The sequence below is a fragment of the Rana temporaria genome, chromosome 11 (genome assembly GCF_905171775.1).
Source record: "Rana temporaria chromosome 11, aRanTem1.1, whole genome shotgun sequence".
In the NCBI taxonomy this organism is placed as follows: Eukaryota; Metazoa; Chordata; class Amphibia; order Anura; family Ranidae; genus Rana; species Rana temporaria.
Window position 1 is genome coordinate 130643740 of NC_053499.1, and position 17440 is coordinate 130661179.

The window sequence follows — 17440 nt, forward strand, 5'->3', positions numbered from 1 at the left end:
AATGTCTAATCTGTAATTTGATGCCTTTTGGAGATTTTTCCATCTTTCCTTGGCTTCGTTATACACATTTTTACCTGGGGTGCCCAAACTTTTGATCCCCACTGTATTTCAAGCTAAGTCAGGTTAGGCTGGCACATTGATCTCTGTGGATTTACATTGATGGCGCGTACACACGACCGTTTTTCATGATGAGAAAAATGCAATTTTTTTATTGGTCGTGAAAACGGTCGTGTGTATGCTCCAGATTTGTTTTAGAACCTGCTCTTTTTTTTTTCTCGTCGTTTTTCACGTCATGAAAAACGGTCGTGTGTACGCTTTAGCAAGGGGGGGGGGGACACGCAAAAGCAGCCCAAAGGGTGGCACCATTCGAATGGAACTTCCCCTTTATAGTGCCGTTGTATGTGTTGTACGTCACCACACTTTGCTCGAGCATTTTTTTTCACGAACGTGTGTATGCAAGGCAGGCTTTTTTTTGCATGACATGAATAACGGTCGTGTGTATGCGGCATAAGAATGATTGAATTGTTTTAAATGCACAACATCTGCACTTCCTCAGTCTAACATTATTATAAAATGCAAACCGCTCTGCAACAGGGGAGCCAACGATCATATTAAATGTAGGTTTGTAACCACAGGGATGTAATCCTAAATTAGTGCTTACAATGCCAAATGTATTGCTGACCAGAAGATGAATTACTACAATATAGAAGGTTTTAGCTGCCATGGGTTCCATCACAAGAGAGGAGCAGGTTCCAAACCTATTCTCCTGTCTGTTAAAGGGGTTGTAAAGGAAAAAAATGTTTTCCTAAATAGCTTCCTTTACCTTAGTGCAGTCCTCCTTCACTTACCTCATCCTTCCATTTTGCTTTCAAATGTCCTTATTTCTTCGGAGAAATCCACACTTCCTGTTCTTCTGTCTGTAACTCCACACAGTAAGGCATGGCTTTCTCCCTGGTGTGGAGAGAGCCTATTGAGGGGGAGGGGGCAAGCAGGAGTGTCAGGACGCCCACTAACACACAGCTACTTTCTCTATCTGCAAAGTAGAGAGCGTCCTGACACTCCTGCTCACCCCCTCAAGAGGCTTTCTCCACACCAGGGAGAAAGCCTTGCATTACTGTGTGGAGTTACAAACAGAAGAACAGGAAGTGAGGATTTCTCAGAAGAAATAAGGACATTTAAAAGCAAAATCAAAGGATGAGGTAAGTAAAGGAGGACTGCACTAAGGTAAAGGAAGCTATTTAGGGAAAAAAAAAATTTCCTTTACAACCCCTTTAAGTGGCGAGAGAAAGTTGAAGAATTTCGTTTCTTCATACTGGTTTACCTGGTTCCTTTTTTAGGATTTTTTTTGTATCTTTGGCATTCGTATTCCTCAGTTTGGGTGAGGTAGAAAAATGTTGCACTTTTTTAACCACTTCAGCGCCGGACCATTTGGGTGGTCAAAGACCAGGCCACTTTTTGCGATTCTGCACTGCGTCGTGCGGCGTGGCGACCAAACAAAATTGACGTCCTTTTTTTCCCACAAATAGCGCTTTCTTTTGGTGGTATTTGATCACCTCTACGGTTTTTATTTGTTGCGCTATAAACAAAAATAGAGCGTCAATTTTGAAAAAAATGCAATGTTTTTTACTTTTTGCTATAATAAATATCCTCAAAAAATATATAACAAATTGTTTTTTTCCTCAGTTTAGGCCGATACGTATTCTACTACATATTTTTGGTAAAAAAATTGCAATAAGTGTTTATTGATTGGTTTGCGCAAAAGTTATAGCATTTACAAAATAGGGGATAGTTTTATGGCATTTTTATAAAAAAAAATTACTAGTAATGGCGGCGATCCACGATTTTTATCGTGACTGCGAGATTATGGCGGACACATCGGACACTTTTGACACATTTTTGGGACCATTGTAATTTTCACAGCCATCAGTGCTATAAAAATGCACTGGTTACTGTGAAAATGACACTGTCAGTGAAGGGGTTAACCACTAGGTGGCGCTGTAGGGGTTAAGTGTTCCCTGCATTGTGTTTCTAACTGTAGGGGGAATGGGCTCTCTGTCACATGACACCGATCTCCGCTCCGAGTACACAGAGCTGAGATCAGTGTCATTATCACTAGGCAGCGCAAGGAGATGCTTGTTTACACCAGTGTTTCTCAACTCCAGTCCTTGAGGCGCCCCAACCGGTCATATTTTCAGGCTTTCCATTATTTTCCACAGGTGATTTGATCAGTTTTACTGCCTTAGTAACTACCACAGCCGTTTCATCTGAGGGAAATCCTGAAAACATGACCTGTTGGGGCGCCTCGAGGACTGGAGTTGATAAACACTGGCATCTCCCTGTTTTATGCCTCCGTGAGACGATCACGGGATCAGAGGGGGAGGTTCCAACTGGAGTTGGTAGAGACAGTGCGGGATCCCAGACTCCCAGTGTGAGGAATTCATTCCTGCCCATCAGCACTCGGCAGCCACTGAAAACTAGAACCCTTGTGTCAGGAAGAGGAGCGGCCCTTCCCCCGAGCACTGCCAGAAGGAGGGGAGAACTCTGGCACTTCGGCGCCCCACCTCTGCAGGCGCCTGGGTGCAAAGCACCCTGCGCACCCTGCCTAGGATCAGCCCTGACCTTAGCACCCATCCTTATATAAGTATTTACTGCTACAAGGAGTGCACTGAATAAAACTGATTTCCAGTACTGGCTATGACTTTATTTAGAATTTTGTTAGAAAAGCTCCTACACACACAAAAAAAAAAACGTCACTGATTTTCTTTCCTTATTTGCTGTAGAATCGCAGCTGTACTGCGGCCCAAATGGAGAACTCCCTTCTGTGTATTTACCACTCGGAGAAGAAGAAAATGACTTTGTTCTAAATATCACTGTTACTGTCAGCAACAACTTTGGTGAAGTTGTCGGCTCCACCGTCAATGTTAAGGTACGAGGTTAATTTACAATGTATGAATCAAAGTGGTATTAACCTCCCTGGCGGTATTCCAGAGTCTGGCTCGGGATGGAATCCCAGTACCATTAGCGGGATAGGTGTGCGCAGCCTATTGCATTAGGGTGTGCACCCCAAAGCTCAAACACACACTATGTTCATTCAAAAAGTGAAGGGGTCAGTAAATTACATATTTATCGGCCCCTTCCCCCAATCACCCTAAAACATCCCCACAGCAACAGCTGCCAGGAGAGGAGAGGAGGGAAGCCAGCAGAGGTGCAGGAAGAAGGAGGGGGGCTAGGGCAGTAAGGGGAATCTGTGCCCTGTGCGCACACCAGAGGCGTATCTAGTGAAAATAGCTCCTATGGCAAGCACTAAAAATGAGCCCCTGTCGAAACATTTGAAACCCATCTTTCAGATAACCTTAACAAAAAAAACAGTTAACAAAACTAGTGATATTTTCATTCCTTGTGATACCTTGGGTAGTGACATATCCTCTTTATGGAGAAATCTGGGGTTTATTAGACCCCTGATTCCTCCTCTGTCCTCCAAGGCCAGGTAAATGCAGAACCTATACTGGAAGTGATGAAATCTTCATCACTTAAGGCCTCAGTTTTCACAGAGGAGAGGGAGAAACTGATGTTCCTCCTTCTTCTTTGTGTGCTGCCAATCCGACCAGATGGAATTGGAGAGCCTGGGAGAACAGGGGAGGGGTGTGGCTGAACGCAGCAGGGATAGCGCTGCCATTGTCCATTAGCAAAGGTGCTGAAAAGGAGATCCTGCCTATGCTCTGGAGGAGGGAAGAAGAGACCCTCGAACCCTGGTAAGTGCCTTGCTGCCCAGCCACTCAACAGCGCCCCCTTCATATGGCGCCCATGGCACTTGCCATGGCTGCCATACCCTAGATACGCCACTGGCGCACACCTATGATTAGCGGTATCCCAGAGCAAGACTCGGGATTGCATCACAGTATCCAGGCAGGGAGTTACTTACCTTGTCCGTGGATCCTGCGATGTCTCCCCGCTGTGTGAGCGAGCTGTCTCCTCCTCGCTCGATTCACACAGTGCCCGAGTGCCGCCGAGCTCCATTCCCTGCGACGTTACGACGCACGGGGGCAGAGATCGGCACCAAATTCGAAAAAGTAAAAACACAATACACATACAGTACACTGTAATCTTACAGATTTCAGTACTGTATAAAATAATTACACACCCCTTTGTCCCTAGTGGTCTGCCCAGTGTCCTACTTGCACTTTTATATAATAAAAACTGTTCTTTCTACCTGGAAACTGGACATTGTCCATAGCAACCAAAAAGTGTCCCTTTACGTCAAAAGTGGTTTTAGAGCAGCTAGAAAACAGCGATAATATATTAGAATCATTTGCAGAATTGAGCGATAGCGATTTGTGGGGAAATTCGTCATCAAACACTGAAAGTAATGACAGCGACAATTCTGTAAGTGAGCAAATTTCAGTGTTTTTGATTTGATTACATTGTTGATTAATTTTTATTATTATTATTTGTTATAATTATTTATTATATTGTTATTTATGATTTTGTGTTTCAAACTTTATCATACCCAGGATGTCTACTAGACTCTTGTTTGGACAGATTTAAGTGAGTTACTTCTAATGCCGCGTACACACGATAATTTTTCGGGTTGTAAAAAACAACGTTTTCAGGCTCTAGAAAAAACAACATTTTTTTCAACTTGGTTATTAAAACGGCCATGCCCACACAAGATCGTGAAAAAAAAAATGCTCTAGCAAAGCGCGGTGACGTACAACACATAGGACGGCACTATAAAGGGGAATTTCCATTCGGATGACGCCACCCTTTGGGCTGCTTTAGCTGATTTTGTGTTAGAAAAAGACAATTCGCGCTTTTCTGTCTGTTACAGTGTGATGAATGTGCTTACTCCACTATGAACGGTAGTTTTACCAGAACGAGCGCTCCCGTCTCATAAGTTGCTTCTGAGCATGTGTGGGTTTTTCACGTCGTTAAAGCCTACACACGATAATTTATTATAACCCAAAAAACGACAACGTTTAAAACGTTCGAAAAAAAATTCAGAACCCGAAAAATGCGCTGAAGCCCACACACTATCGTTTTAAATGACATTTTTTAAAAACGTCGTTTTTTACAACCCAAAAAATGATCGTTTGTACACGGCATAGGAATTACAGGCCTACAATATAAAACGCCAAATTTCCATGCAAAATAATGGCACCGCTTTCAGCACCAAAAATCTGACATAATCATACCGCCAGGGAGGTTAAACCCAAAACCAAAAATATCAAATATTGTAGCTTTTCAATCATTAGATCTGGTGACTGCATTAGTTCCTTAGTTCCCCCCCCCCCCCTGCTTTTACCTTGTGATCTGGCCAGTAACACCTCTTGTATAATGCAGCGTACACACAATCGGACATTCCGACAACAAAACCGTGGATTTTTTTCCGACGGATGTTGGCTCAAACTTGTCTTGCATACACACAGTCGCACAAATGGTGTAGGAAATTCCGATTGCCAAGAACGCGGTGACGTACAACACGTACGATGGCACTATAAAATGTTTGCTTTTGAGTTTAATACCACTTTAGTTTTTCTAGTGGGATTTGATACTAAGCTTTTAAGGGGGGAAATTAATTTATGGTGTGGGGGTAGAAAAAGCAACTGGTTGAGTCCTAATATGGGACTAGCATGGTACCCCTACAAAATATTTTAACCAAACTTATTATTAGAAATTTTAATACATAAAAAGCAGTACCTTGGATTACGAGCATAATTTGTTCCAGGAAGAATGCTTGCAATCCAAAGCACTCGTTTATCAAAGCGAGTTTCCCCATAAGAAATAATGGAAACTCAGATAATCTGTTACAGTGGCACTGCTAGTGTATGCAGTACCGCATGTAACCAGGTTGGGGGGGCGCCGGAGACATTCGGAATCACTCGAAAAGCACTCAGAGCCATTCGGATGCATCCGGAGAGGCTCAGGAACACTCGGGAATGAAGTGTTTCCAAGCTGCTCCCAACGGCTCCGAGTGTCACCGACGCCCCTGCACTTCTGGCCAAATGCGGTACTGCACACTCCCAGAGGCTTGACTCCTGCTCCTCGTTTTGCGAGACAACACTCGGAAAGTCTGAATAAAAAAAAAAAGATTGTTTTGCGAAACGCTCGTAAACAAACCGCGTTACTCACAATCTGAGGTATTATTGTATATAAAAACTTCATTATCATAATTCACAAACCACTGTTGAATGAATAGACTTACATTTGCTTTATTTTTCCGTATATCTACCTGTTTTTTTTTTCTTTTTGTTTTTTTCACAGGTTACATATGGAAACAGTGACCCTGAGAGTCTAACATCGTTCCTTTCTGATAGGTCAGCCAGCATTTTAAAGGATGGGAGTAAAAGTCGATCACTAATACAGCTGTACAAGTCAGTGTCTTCTGTCTTGAATCAGGAAGTTCCTGGAGACAATGGTGATAGATCACTAAACAAAGACAACAAAAAAGAGGTTTGGTCAATTTTCACTCAATTATAACGCCACGTCTTTGTTTATGTATTCAATAAATAGCTGCAAGCAGAAGGGAACTAACACATTGGCCACTTATTGTTTTTAAAGGGTATAGAATATAGATAGTAAAATATTTTCTAAATATTATTTTACTTTAAACTCCTTTTTATTAAATTTTGAAAAAAGAACATAAGACAAAACAATCAAAAACATAAAAAAAAAAAAAAAATCCCCTGGGGGATTTCAAATACCCCACAATATACTTATAATTACCAAAATACATCACATACAAAGGGAAAAAGGATAAAAAAGGATAAAAAAAGACAAATCCTTATCTTCAAAACATGGCTACCTTTTCCGATCTACATTTACACAACCCACCCAGCTTCTCCATCTATAATAATATTTTTATGTGATTAGTCTAACTATAGTAGGGTTTATCTGGTAGGCTCATCCACACAATGGTCCATATAAATGTTTTCTTGTTTCCTACCAGCTGCGAGAAGTAATGTTAACGGCGCTCTCTACTGTTAATGTCACGTCACTACACACAGCTCTGGAGATGTCCGAGGTGCTGAAAGACATTACGGTGAAAAGTGAAGAACTGTCTTCCTCAGCTCAGGTTAGGATTACCCATAATCCAGTGTACACATGCCAGTATTTTTACACTGCTTGACAAAGTTAAAGTTCCAAAAATGTTACAACAACAGTTTTAACAAAGTTTTACTTCTCATACTGGATGTAAGTAGTGTCTAAAAAAAAACAGTTGTCTGTTCATAGCGATAAGACTGTTTCCTTTATGTTGCCATTGCAGGTTAAAGCGGGAGTTCACCGGAATTTTTTTTTTTTAACATTAGATTCATGCTCATTTTGTCAAGGGGAATCGGGTGTTTTTTTTTTAAATCGAAGCAGTACTTACCGTTTTAGAGAGCGATCTTCTCCGCCGCTTCCGGGTATGGTCTTCGGGACTGGGCGTTCCTATTTGATTGACAGTCTTCCGACAGGCTTCCGACGGTCGCATACATCGCGTTACGAGTAGCCGAAAGAAGCCGAACGTCGGTGCGGCTCTATACTGCGCCTGCACACCGACGTTCGGCTACTTTCGAAAAATCGTGACGCGATGGATGCGACCGTCGGAAGCCTGTCGGAAGCCTGTCAATCAAATAGGAACGCCCAGTCCCGCAGCCCATACGCGGCGGAGAAGATCTCTCTCTAAAACGGTAAGTACTGCTTCGATTTTAAAAAAACAACCCAATTCCCCTTGACAAAATGAGCATTAATCTAGTGTTAAAAATGAACTTTTTGGGTGAACCTCCACTTTAAAGCGGAGTTCCAGCCTAAATCACAACAATGGCTTTAATTATAGATGACCGCACCCCCATTCATTTTTAGATATGTTTTTTTGTCATTGTGTACTATTTCTGGAGTCTTTAGGCTGTACTTCCATCTTACCTTGCCGCGGCGAGGTACGTTATTTCTGCTTTTTCATTGGCTCCTGGGATAGCTGTGTTGTCAATCCCAGCAGTCATGCTGGGTAGCCAGCTGCACCTAATCCCAGAAGAGAGCACCAGCAGGCTTCAGCTGCCCACAGTGACAATGGCTGCCTGCTAAATCAGGAGAATATAGTAAGTAATGAATGCTGCACAAATAATAGCAACAGCACAATACACAACACATGCTGATTTGTACTAGACATGTGCATTCGTTTTCGTCCAAATGCATTTTCATCTGAATTTCTGTGATTTCGCGTTCATTTTAACAAACGATAACGAACGCACAGAATGCGAAATCCGAAAGATCTGACATAAAAAATGCTTTATTTTCGTTTTGTTGCGACAGCAGTTCGATATAGATAGAAGATTCGACATGAAGCTGACAATAGCAATCTGTGTCTATCAAATCTTCAGTTGAATGTGCCTAACCTTAACTCTATGGGCCAGATCCACAAAGAAGTTACGCTGGCGTATCTATTGATACGCTGCGTAACTTCTAGTTTGCTCCGGCGTATCTTTGTTTTGTACCCACAAAACAAGATACGCCTGAAGCTGGGCTAGATCCGACTGGCGTACGTCTTAGTACGCTGTCGGATCTAAGGTGCATATTTACGCTGGCCGCTAGGTGGCGTTTCCGTAGATTTCCGCATCGAGTATGCAAATTAGCTAGATACGGCGATCCACGAACGTACGTACGGCCGGCGCATTTTTTTACGTTGTTTCCGTAAGGCTTTTTTCGGCGTATAGTTACCCCTGCTATATGAGGCGTATCCTATGTTAAGTATGGACGTCGTACTCGCGTAGAATTTTGAAAATTTTACATCGTTTGCGTAAGTCGTTCGCGAATAGGGCTTTGCGTAGAATGACGTTCACGTCGTAAGCATTGGCTTGTTGCGGGTTAATTTCGAGCATGCGCACTGGGATACCCCCACGGATGGCGCATGCGCCGTTCAGAAAAAACGGCATTTACGTTGGGTCAAGACGTATTACCATAAAGCACGCCCCCATCTCATACATTTGAATTGCGCGGCCTTACGCCGACACAGTTATACTACGCCGCCGTAACTTACGGCGCAAATTCTTTGAGAATGCGGGAAATACGCTGTAAGTTACGGCGGCGTAGTGTATCTGAAATACACTACGCTGGCCGTAAAGAAGCGCCGCGCTTCGTGGATCTGGCCCTATTAGTCCAATATTATTCTACATAGAGAGGAAAGATTCGACATGAAGATTCGATGAAGCAGTCGGCACAAGCGGACATTTCTGATCAAATGCTCCACCCATAGGCTATAGAAGAATTCCAATGTTGGTTGAGTAGTAATAATAATTAATAAATATAATTATTACTAGTGTCATACAACATTAGAATGCTACTATAGCTTGTGGGTGGAGCATTTGACCGGAAATGTACGATTGCGGCGTCGTACAGTTTAGCTGCTCCGTCGAATCTTCTTAGAACATTCGACAGACACCATAAGCCTTCAATGACAGATTCTACCTTAATTAATTCGGATTTTCGGATGAATGCATTTTTTATGAAACAAAATAAATAAAAACTAATTTCGGGAGTAACAAATTATTTTTTTGGACGAAAAAAAAATTCCGAAACAAAACATTTCAGTGTGCACATGTCTAATTTGTACTCCATGAGTGGTGACTTTCACGGGGTGATTAAAAAGAAAAAAAAATGTTCGGAACTCCGCTTTAATGAAAATAAATAAATTTAAAAAATGAAAATAAAAATTGGAATGTTAGGTAAAATTTTTTTTAAATAAATCTGAACGCATGCTCACATGTCAAAGTGTGTTTACTGGTGTATGTAATCTTTTATGAAGGTGGAAGCCATGTCTGTACTGAGGGATGTCAGCCAATCCCTATTAACAATAAGTGATGAACAAGACCATGCAAAGGAAACAGCAGCAACGTATCTGTTTAGTGCTATGAGTAATGTGCTGGAAGCTACTGCAAAAAATGACAGTGACCCCATAAGCAAGGTAAGTCTCATATGGGTATTTAGATGAATACAAGCTGATTGAGGAATCTTATGGAATAATAATTTGACTTAGAATGTAGAGCAGCCTCATGCAGCAAATATGGTCAGTTAGTGAACTTCTAGAGCTATTCGGAAAACATTCAAATAAGTTCTTCTTTAATTTGAGTGTTCCATGTATTACGCCTTACAGCCCTACTAATTGCTTTAGTTATAGAACAATGATCTCTGTTTTATGGCAATCATGCGACTTCAAGTGAAGTCGCATGATTTCAAAGCCGCATTCAGTGTGATCCTAGACTAAAACATACAGGTCTTGTTGTTCCACCAGCTTGCGATTGGATAGTGAAAGGAGAAGAAGCACAAGGATGGGATCACCTCTTGGTCACTGTAATCTTTCCTCATAACAGGAACATGAGTACTATCATGAGTACTGATTGACTTCTTGTACTGCTTTCGCTCTCCCAGTCTGAGCTTTGCTGTGCCTGGGAAAGGGAAAGACAAGGTCGATGCCAAGTTTAATTAAATGCAAATATAAAACATTTACATAGTTAATTATGTTTTTGTGATTATAGGGCTGCAGTCATTTGTGTTTCTTCTATATTCTGCTTTATACGTAAACCTTAAACTCAACTTAACTCCTAAATTCAAACCTTCATCTCAACCTAATCATCTTCATCTCAGACTAAATTTCTATTATGGTAATAATCATTATAAGCTATAAACCCAAATAAATCATGGATATGGGCTCTACCTCTCATCACTTATGTGAAAATATATTTTGGCCCTTACCAAATAATTATTATATTATCACAGCGATAAACACTATCATTGAGATACTAGTGGCAATAACACTTATCACAGACTACAATAAAGGTTTTTACCAGTTATGTGCAATGCACCAAATCAGTGCTGGAAAATAAACTGAATTGGTTATTTACGGTCAGTTAGCGGCTGGTGCTCAATATTTTGGGGGTGGGGGTGGCACCGAGCCCACCCTTTTTTTAAGCCAGTTAGAGCCTCAGGCCCCGTACACACGTCCGAGGAACTCGACGTGCCAAACACATCGAGTTCCTCATCTAGTTCAGTGTGGAAGCCGCCGAGATCTCGGCGGGCCGACTTTCCTCATTGAACAACGAGGAAATAGAGAACATGTTCTCTTTTCGGCCCGACGAGTTCCTCGTCGGCTTCCTCGCTGAAAAGTGTACACACGACCGAGTTTCTCGGCAGAATCCAGCTCCGATCGAGTTTCTGGCTGAATTCTGCCGAGAAACTCTGTCGTGTGTATGGGGCCTCAGGCTCTCATCGTGTGCTTAAAAAAAAAACCATTGGAATCCATGCGTCCAGCAGCCCTGCATGCTGATTAGGGGCAGGACGCATGGATTAGGGGGGCGGCGCCCCTGAGCCCTGTATGGATGGGCCGCCACTGCGTATGGTTCATGTTGCAATATTCACAGAACAAAGTTTAGGAACCTTAGTCTGAACGAAAACTTTTTCTTAGTTTCTAATATCAGAGTTGTTTAGCTCTCTGAATATATCTTGTTAAAATGCTCAGAAAAATTAGTCATGTGACCTTCATATTAAATGCAGAATCCTTAGTAAATTGACCGCATTGTCCTAGATGACAAGTACAATTTCAGCAGCATGCAAGCCAAATTTATAGACTTTAATATTTTGTATAGAACAGTTTTTAGATCAACTCAAATCTTCTCAACAGATAGAAAATGATTTTGCCTATTGTTTAAGATGTGCAACCTAACAATATGCTCTTGCCATGCAGAGTGCAATCTCACAGACATTACTGAGTGCAGTGGAGAACCTGCAGAGTGCTTTACTTATAGGAAAACTTCCCGACAATGAGCCTACAGTACTGGTGGCTCCATCCGCTACCATGTATATAAACAGGTGAGTCCATTAATACCCCCATTTTATGGCATGATAACTATTTTTGTAGAAGAAATACTCCATTAGAAGTACTCATATATTAATAATAACATTGCACATTTTATTTTTGAGGTCAGTCAGTATGACACTCCTGCATACACCTACAGTTGAACCTCGGATTATGAGCATAATCCATTCCAGGAGAATGCTCGTAATCCAAATATATCCATATCAATGCGAGTTTTCCCATTGAGGTCAATGGAAACGAAAATAATTTGTTCCGCATTGACTTGGGAGGCAATACCAAATGTGGCCAGAGGTGGGGGGGGCATCAGAGAGCGCCGAAAACAACCGAAAAGGCTTGAGGACACTTCGGCTCGTTTCCTGAGCCACCGTACATCAGGCAAAATGAGGCACTGCAGGCCAATGTTCGGCTTTTCTTGGCTCCTGCGCCCCCCTACCTCAGGCCAAATTAGGTACTGCAGGCCTATTTAGCTTGAATTCTGCTCGCCTTGAGAGTCAACACTCGCAAACCGAGTCAGAATAATAAAAAAAAAAAAAACAAGGTTCCACTGTATTATAATAATTAGGATTACTGGCCAATGTGTACAACTTTCCATAAAGAAGAAATGCAAAAAATGCTTTTTTATGGGATTCAGTGACAACTCAGTGACAATTCAATACTTAAGCCATTGACTTATTCAATTAAATAATGTAAAGGTGAAACAGAAGGCTATAAAAAATAGGATCTAAATAGCTATCGCAAGGAACAGCACAATGATACAGAAACCACATCTCCCAGTGTATGGGGTCAATGTATGATTGTTTCTATTGTCCATTGCATGAGTGCTTAACATGTATACAAGTAAATTTCTTCTCATTATGTGTAATTTTCTATGAGTGAAACAAGCTTTTCTAACCAGAATTTTTTTTCACTGATATCTGTGTCTATTATTTATTTTATTTTGTTTATTATAGGAACTTATATAGCGCCGTCAATTCACGCAGCACTTACATATATATTGTACATTCACATCAGTCCCCGCCTTTAATCTAAGGTCCTTAACTCACATGCATACATAGAAATACTAGGGCCAATTTAGTCAGGAGCCAATTAACCTCCCAGCATGTCTTCGGAGTGTAGGAGGAAACCAAAGTACACGGAGGAAACCCATTCAGGCACAGGGAGAACATGCAAACTCTATGCAGGTAATGTCATGGTTGGGATTCAAATTATTAAATAGTTAATAACTATCTAAAAAACATTGTAGACAGATATACAGTAGGTTGCCTTACGAATGGCAAACAGACTGTGAACTTTGCAAGTGCAGTTGCCCTTTTTTTTTCTTAGTAAATATAAATGTGGTGAAGCTTCACATTGTAGAGAATACCCAATCAGATGCAAAAAAAAAAAACATTTTTATTTGCACATGATTGGATAATGGAAATCCACAGAGCTTTACTACATTTATTAAGCTCTTAAGAAAATTAGTGGAACTGCACTTGCAAAGAGCACAGTTCATTTGCATTTAGTAGATCAACCACATATGAACCTTCCATAAGGCCCCTTTCACACCTGCGTACCGTACGTCCGCTTTTTCATTCATCCGTTTACAGATGAAAAAGGTACATACATTGATCCCTATAAGATCGCGGGTGTCAGCGGATGAACATCCGCTGACACCCGATCTCATCCGGGTCCGCTATGCTCCGATTGTGCAGACGGAGGAAATCCTATTATTCCATCCGTCTGCGGATCGGGTGAACACGAACAGATGGTTCGTGTTCATCCGATCCCCCCATAGGGGAGAGCGGAGATCTGACAGAGCGGTCCCTACACAGTGCGCGGGCCCGCCCTGTCATCCGCCAGGTGCGATCCCCGCTGAGCAATCGAAGGTTCACCGGGTGGATCATAACGGATCTGTCCTGTGTGAAAGGGCCCTAAGTGTAATATATACCGTATTTATCGGCGTATACCGCACACTTTTTCCCCCTTTAAAATTAGGGGGAAATCGTGGGTGCGCGATATACGCCGATACCCGCTTCCCGCGCCTAGTTTGAATGCCTGCGCAGTACACTCGGGTACATTCGGCCAGGCTCGGCTTCGCTCGTGCTTACGCATAAACGTCACAAAGCGTGAGCACGAGCGAAGCCGAGCCTGGCCGAATGTAGCCTAGGGTACTGCACTCAGTATACGTCAGCGGAGGCGTTCAAACTGAGCGCGGGAAGCAGCGTTTCGACAGGGAGACGGCGCGGGAGAAGCAGGGAAGACACCACTTAAGCCGCAGACGGACGCCGGACCCGACGAGGAGGACACCACCGAAGTCGCAGACGGACCCGACGAGGAGGACACCACCGAAGCCGCAGACGGACGCCGGACCCGACGAGGCCGCCGATGGACGCCGCGCAAGACACCAAAACTGTAAGTACTAAATTGTTTTTTTTACAGGAATGCTTGTCCACTTTAGGGGTGCACGCTATACGCCAAAGTGTGCAATACCCCGATAAATACGGTATATATAACTGGTCAAACCTTTTAGGCAGGTGTGACAAAATGCTGTAAATTATGAATTCTTTCAGAAATAGAAATGCTAGTTGTTTATTTTTATTATTTAATAAAATAGAAGCTAAATGAACAGAAGAGAAAATCAAAACAATATTTGGTGTGACCACCCTTTGCCTTCAAAACAGCTTCAATTCTTCTAGGTACACTTGCACCATTTTTTGAAGGAACTCGACAGGTAGGTTGTTCCTATCATCCTGGAGAACTATAGCATGCAAATACCACCTCCAATGTAAGATTGATGGAAAACTGTCTTTCAGCTCAGATCCCAGCCCATCGGTCAAGCCCCTCTGACATGTTTCACCCACTCTGCTCTCTATGATTAGGTGTATCTCTGGAGTTGTTCCTTAACATTGATATTGTATCTACAACCTTTGTGTGGCAGGCTACAGTCAGACCAGGTGGGAAGTGCCTCTGTGAATGTCCACAATGTCAACACAGCAGCATTTAAACTCCCCTCCATCACATCTATGAATGTTCCCCTAGACAGAGATGAGGCGTTGGATCTTCGGGCAAGTATAAAGTCAATTATATAGTTACACAATTGATAAGAGATATCACCAATAATGTATTATACATGTAACATAAGAGGTTCAGTGTAGAATATGTGATATAAAATGTGATTGTTACTATAATTATGCCTTAAACAGTATGGATACCCTACCTCCCTGTCTTTTGCTGATAGGACACACTTACGGTATATTTTGCAAGCATACAGCAGTATGCAGTAGTGGGACAAGGTTGTCCAGCGCCCCAGGCAAAGATGCCAAACAATGCCCTCCTCTCCACTGGGCAGACCAGGTGGTGGGACTAATAGCAGTGTTGTTTCGCTTACGGCATGCACTATAATAGTGCCAATGGTTGTGGCATGCTGTGGAAAAAAACTGAAGAGTTGAGTATCATGTCATCGGAAGGAAAAAAGGCCCCTGCATTGGTGGTGTCACTGAAAGGAAAAAATGTTGCACTACCAGTGTTGGTGGAAAAATAAAATGCTGCTGCGTTGTTGTCAGTGGAGGGAAAAAGTACCAGTGCGTTGGTGGTGTGAGATTAAGAAAGACAGCTTTGGCATCTGTGGCAGATAGATGAAGAAGGGTAACTGTGAGTTACTGTGGGGTGCATTTAGTTAGAGGGCGTCACTGTAGGTGAGGGTAGCTGAAGGGTGCTACTCCAGCAGCTACTCAAGCACAGTCCTATTGCAAGTCAAGAAAAAAGGCCTTGTCTCCTACAAGGCCAGTTCATATCACTGGCCCAGATTCAGGTAGGGGCGCGCACTGATACGACGGCGCAGCGTATCGTTTTTACGCTACGCATCCGTAAATTACTGGAGCTACGCTGCATTCACGAAGCATTTGCTCTGTAATTTGCGGCGGCGTTTCGTAAAAGGGGCCCGCGTAATTTAAATGATCCCGTAGGGGGCGTGGATCATTTAAATTAGGCGCGTTCCCGCGCCGAATGTACTGCGCATGCTCCGTCGGGAAAATTTCCCGACGTGCATTGCGGTAAATGACGTCGCAAGGACGTCATTGGCTTCGACGTGAACGTAAATGGCGTCCAGTGCCATTCACGAACGAGTTACGCAAATGACGCAAAATTTGAAAATCGCGACGCGGGTACGACGTCCATACTTACCATTGGCTGCGCCTCCTAATAGCAGGAGCAGCCTTACGGCATAAAACGACGTAAAAAACGAGCGCCGGCCGCGCGTACGTTTGTGAATCGGCGTAAGTATGCAATTTGCATACTCTACGCTGACAACTACGGGTGCGCCACCTAGCGTTCAGCGGCAGAATGCACCCTAAGATACGACGGCATAAGAGACTTATGCCAGTCATATCTTAGGCTACAGTCGGCGTATCTAGCTTTCTGAATACAGAAAGTAGATACGCCGGCGCTACTTAGCAATTACGCTGCGTATCTATGGATACGCAGGCGTAATTGCTTTCTGAATCTACCCCACTGTGTTGCAGTGGGGTAAGCTGAAAAACAGTACGACATGCTGTACTTTTTTTCAGCTTAGCAAAACACAATCCAGCGCCTCACACCATGCTACATCCAATACAACTTAAAATGATATTAACTACTTCAGACCCGGGCGTATGTAAAAACACAGCCTCACAGGTGGCTCTATAAATCCGGGAGGCCGTATTTTTACGGCCTCGGGTCCTCTGGCCACTGGGGGGCGTCACCGCGATGCCGATGCGCGTGTCTGGCAGCCGCGATGTCCACCAGGTACACGCGATCGGCAGTTTTGGACCAGGGACGTGGAGCTCTGTGTGTGAACACAGAGCTCCATGTCCTGTCAGGGAGAGGAGACTGATGCTGTGTCCCTTGTACATAGGGACACAGCATCGGTCACCTCCCCCAGTCACCCCCCTCCCCCCACAGTAAGAATCACTCCCAGGATCAACATTTAACCCTTTCTCGTCCCCTAGTGTTAACCCCTTTCCTGCCAGTCACATTTATACAGTAATCAGTGCGTTTTTATAGCACTGTTCGCTGTATTAATGTAAATGGTCCCAAAAATGTGTCAAAAGTGTCCAATGTGTCCGCCATAATATCGCAGTCCTGACAAAATTCACAGATCGCCGTATTACTAGTAAAATAAAAAAATAATAAAAAAAATGTCAGAATTCTATCCCCTATTTTGTAGCCACTATAACTTTTGCGCAAACCAATCACTATACGCTTATTGCGATTTTTTTATTATTATTTTTTTACCAAAAATATGTAGAATACATGTCGGCCTAAACTGAGAACATTTTTTTTTTTTTTAAATGGGATATTTATTATAGCAAAAAGTAAAAAAAATTGTGTTTTTTTTTCAAAATTGTCGCTCTTTTTTTGTTTATAGCACAAAAAAAAAAAAACGCAGAGGTGATCAAATACCACCAAAAGAAAGCTCTATTTGTGGGGAAAAAAGGACGTCAATTTTGTTTGGGAGGCACGTCGCACGACTGCGCAATTTTAATTTAAAGCGACGGAGTGCTGAAAGCTGAAATTTCGCCTGGGCAGGAAGGGGGTATATGTGCCCAGTAAGCAAGTGGTTAAAGGTTCCTGTTT

General features: G+C 42.7%; 1 protein-coding gene across 1 annotated transcript in view; it reads left to right on the forward strand.

The window, feature by feature from the left end:
• PKD1L2 (polycystin 1 like 2) overlaps nucleotides 1–17440 on the forward strand; it is a 163557-nt gene that overhangs the window by 48869 nt on the left and 97248 nt on the right. Inside the window, exons 15-20 of the mRNA XM_040329156.1 lie at nucleotides 2781–2926; nucleotides 6262–6450; nucleotides 6947–7072; nucleotides 9779–9937; nucleotides 11714–11838; nucleotides 14766–14892. Coding sequence (XP_040185090.1) covers nucleotides 2781–2926; nucleotides 6262–6450; nucleotides 6947–7072; nucleotides 9779–9937; nucleotides 11714–11838; nucleotides 14766–14892 — 872 coding nt within the window. The remainder of the gene's footprint in view (nucleotides 1–2780; nucleotides 2927–6261; nucleotides 6451–6946; nucleotides 7073–9778; nucleotides 9938–11713; nucleotides 11839–14765; nucleotides 14893–17440) is intronic.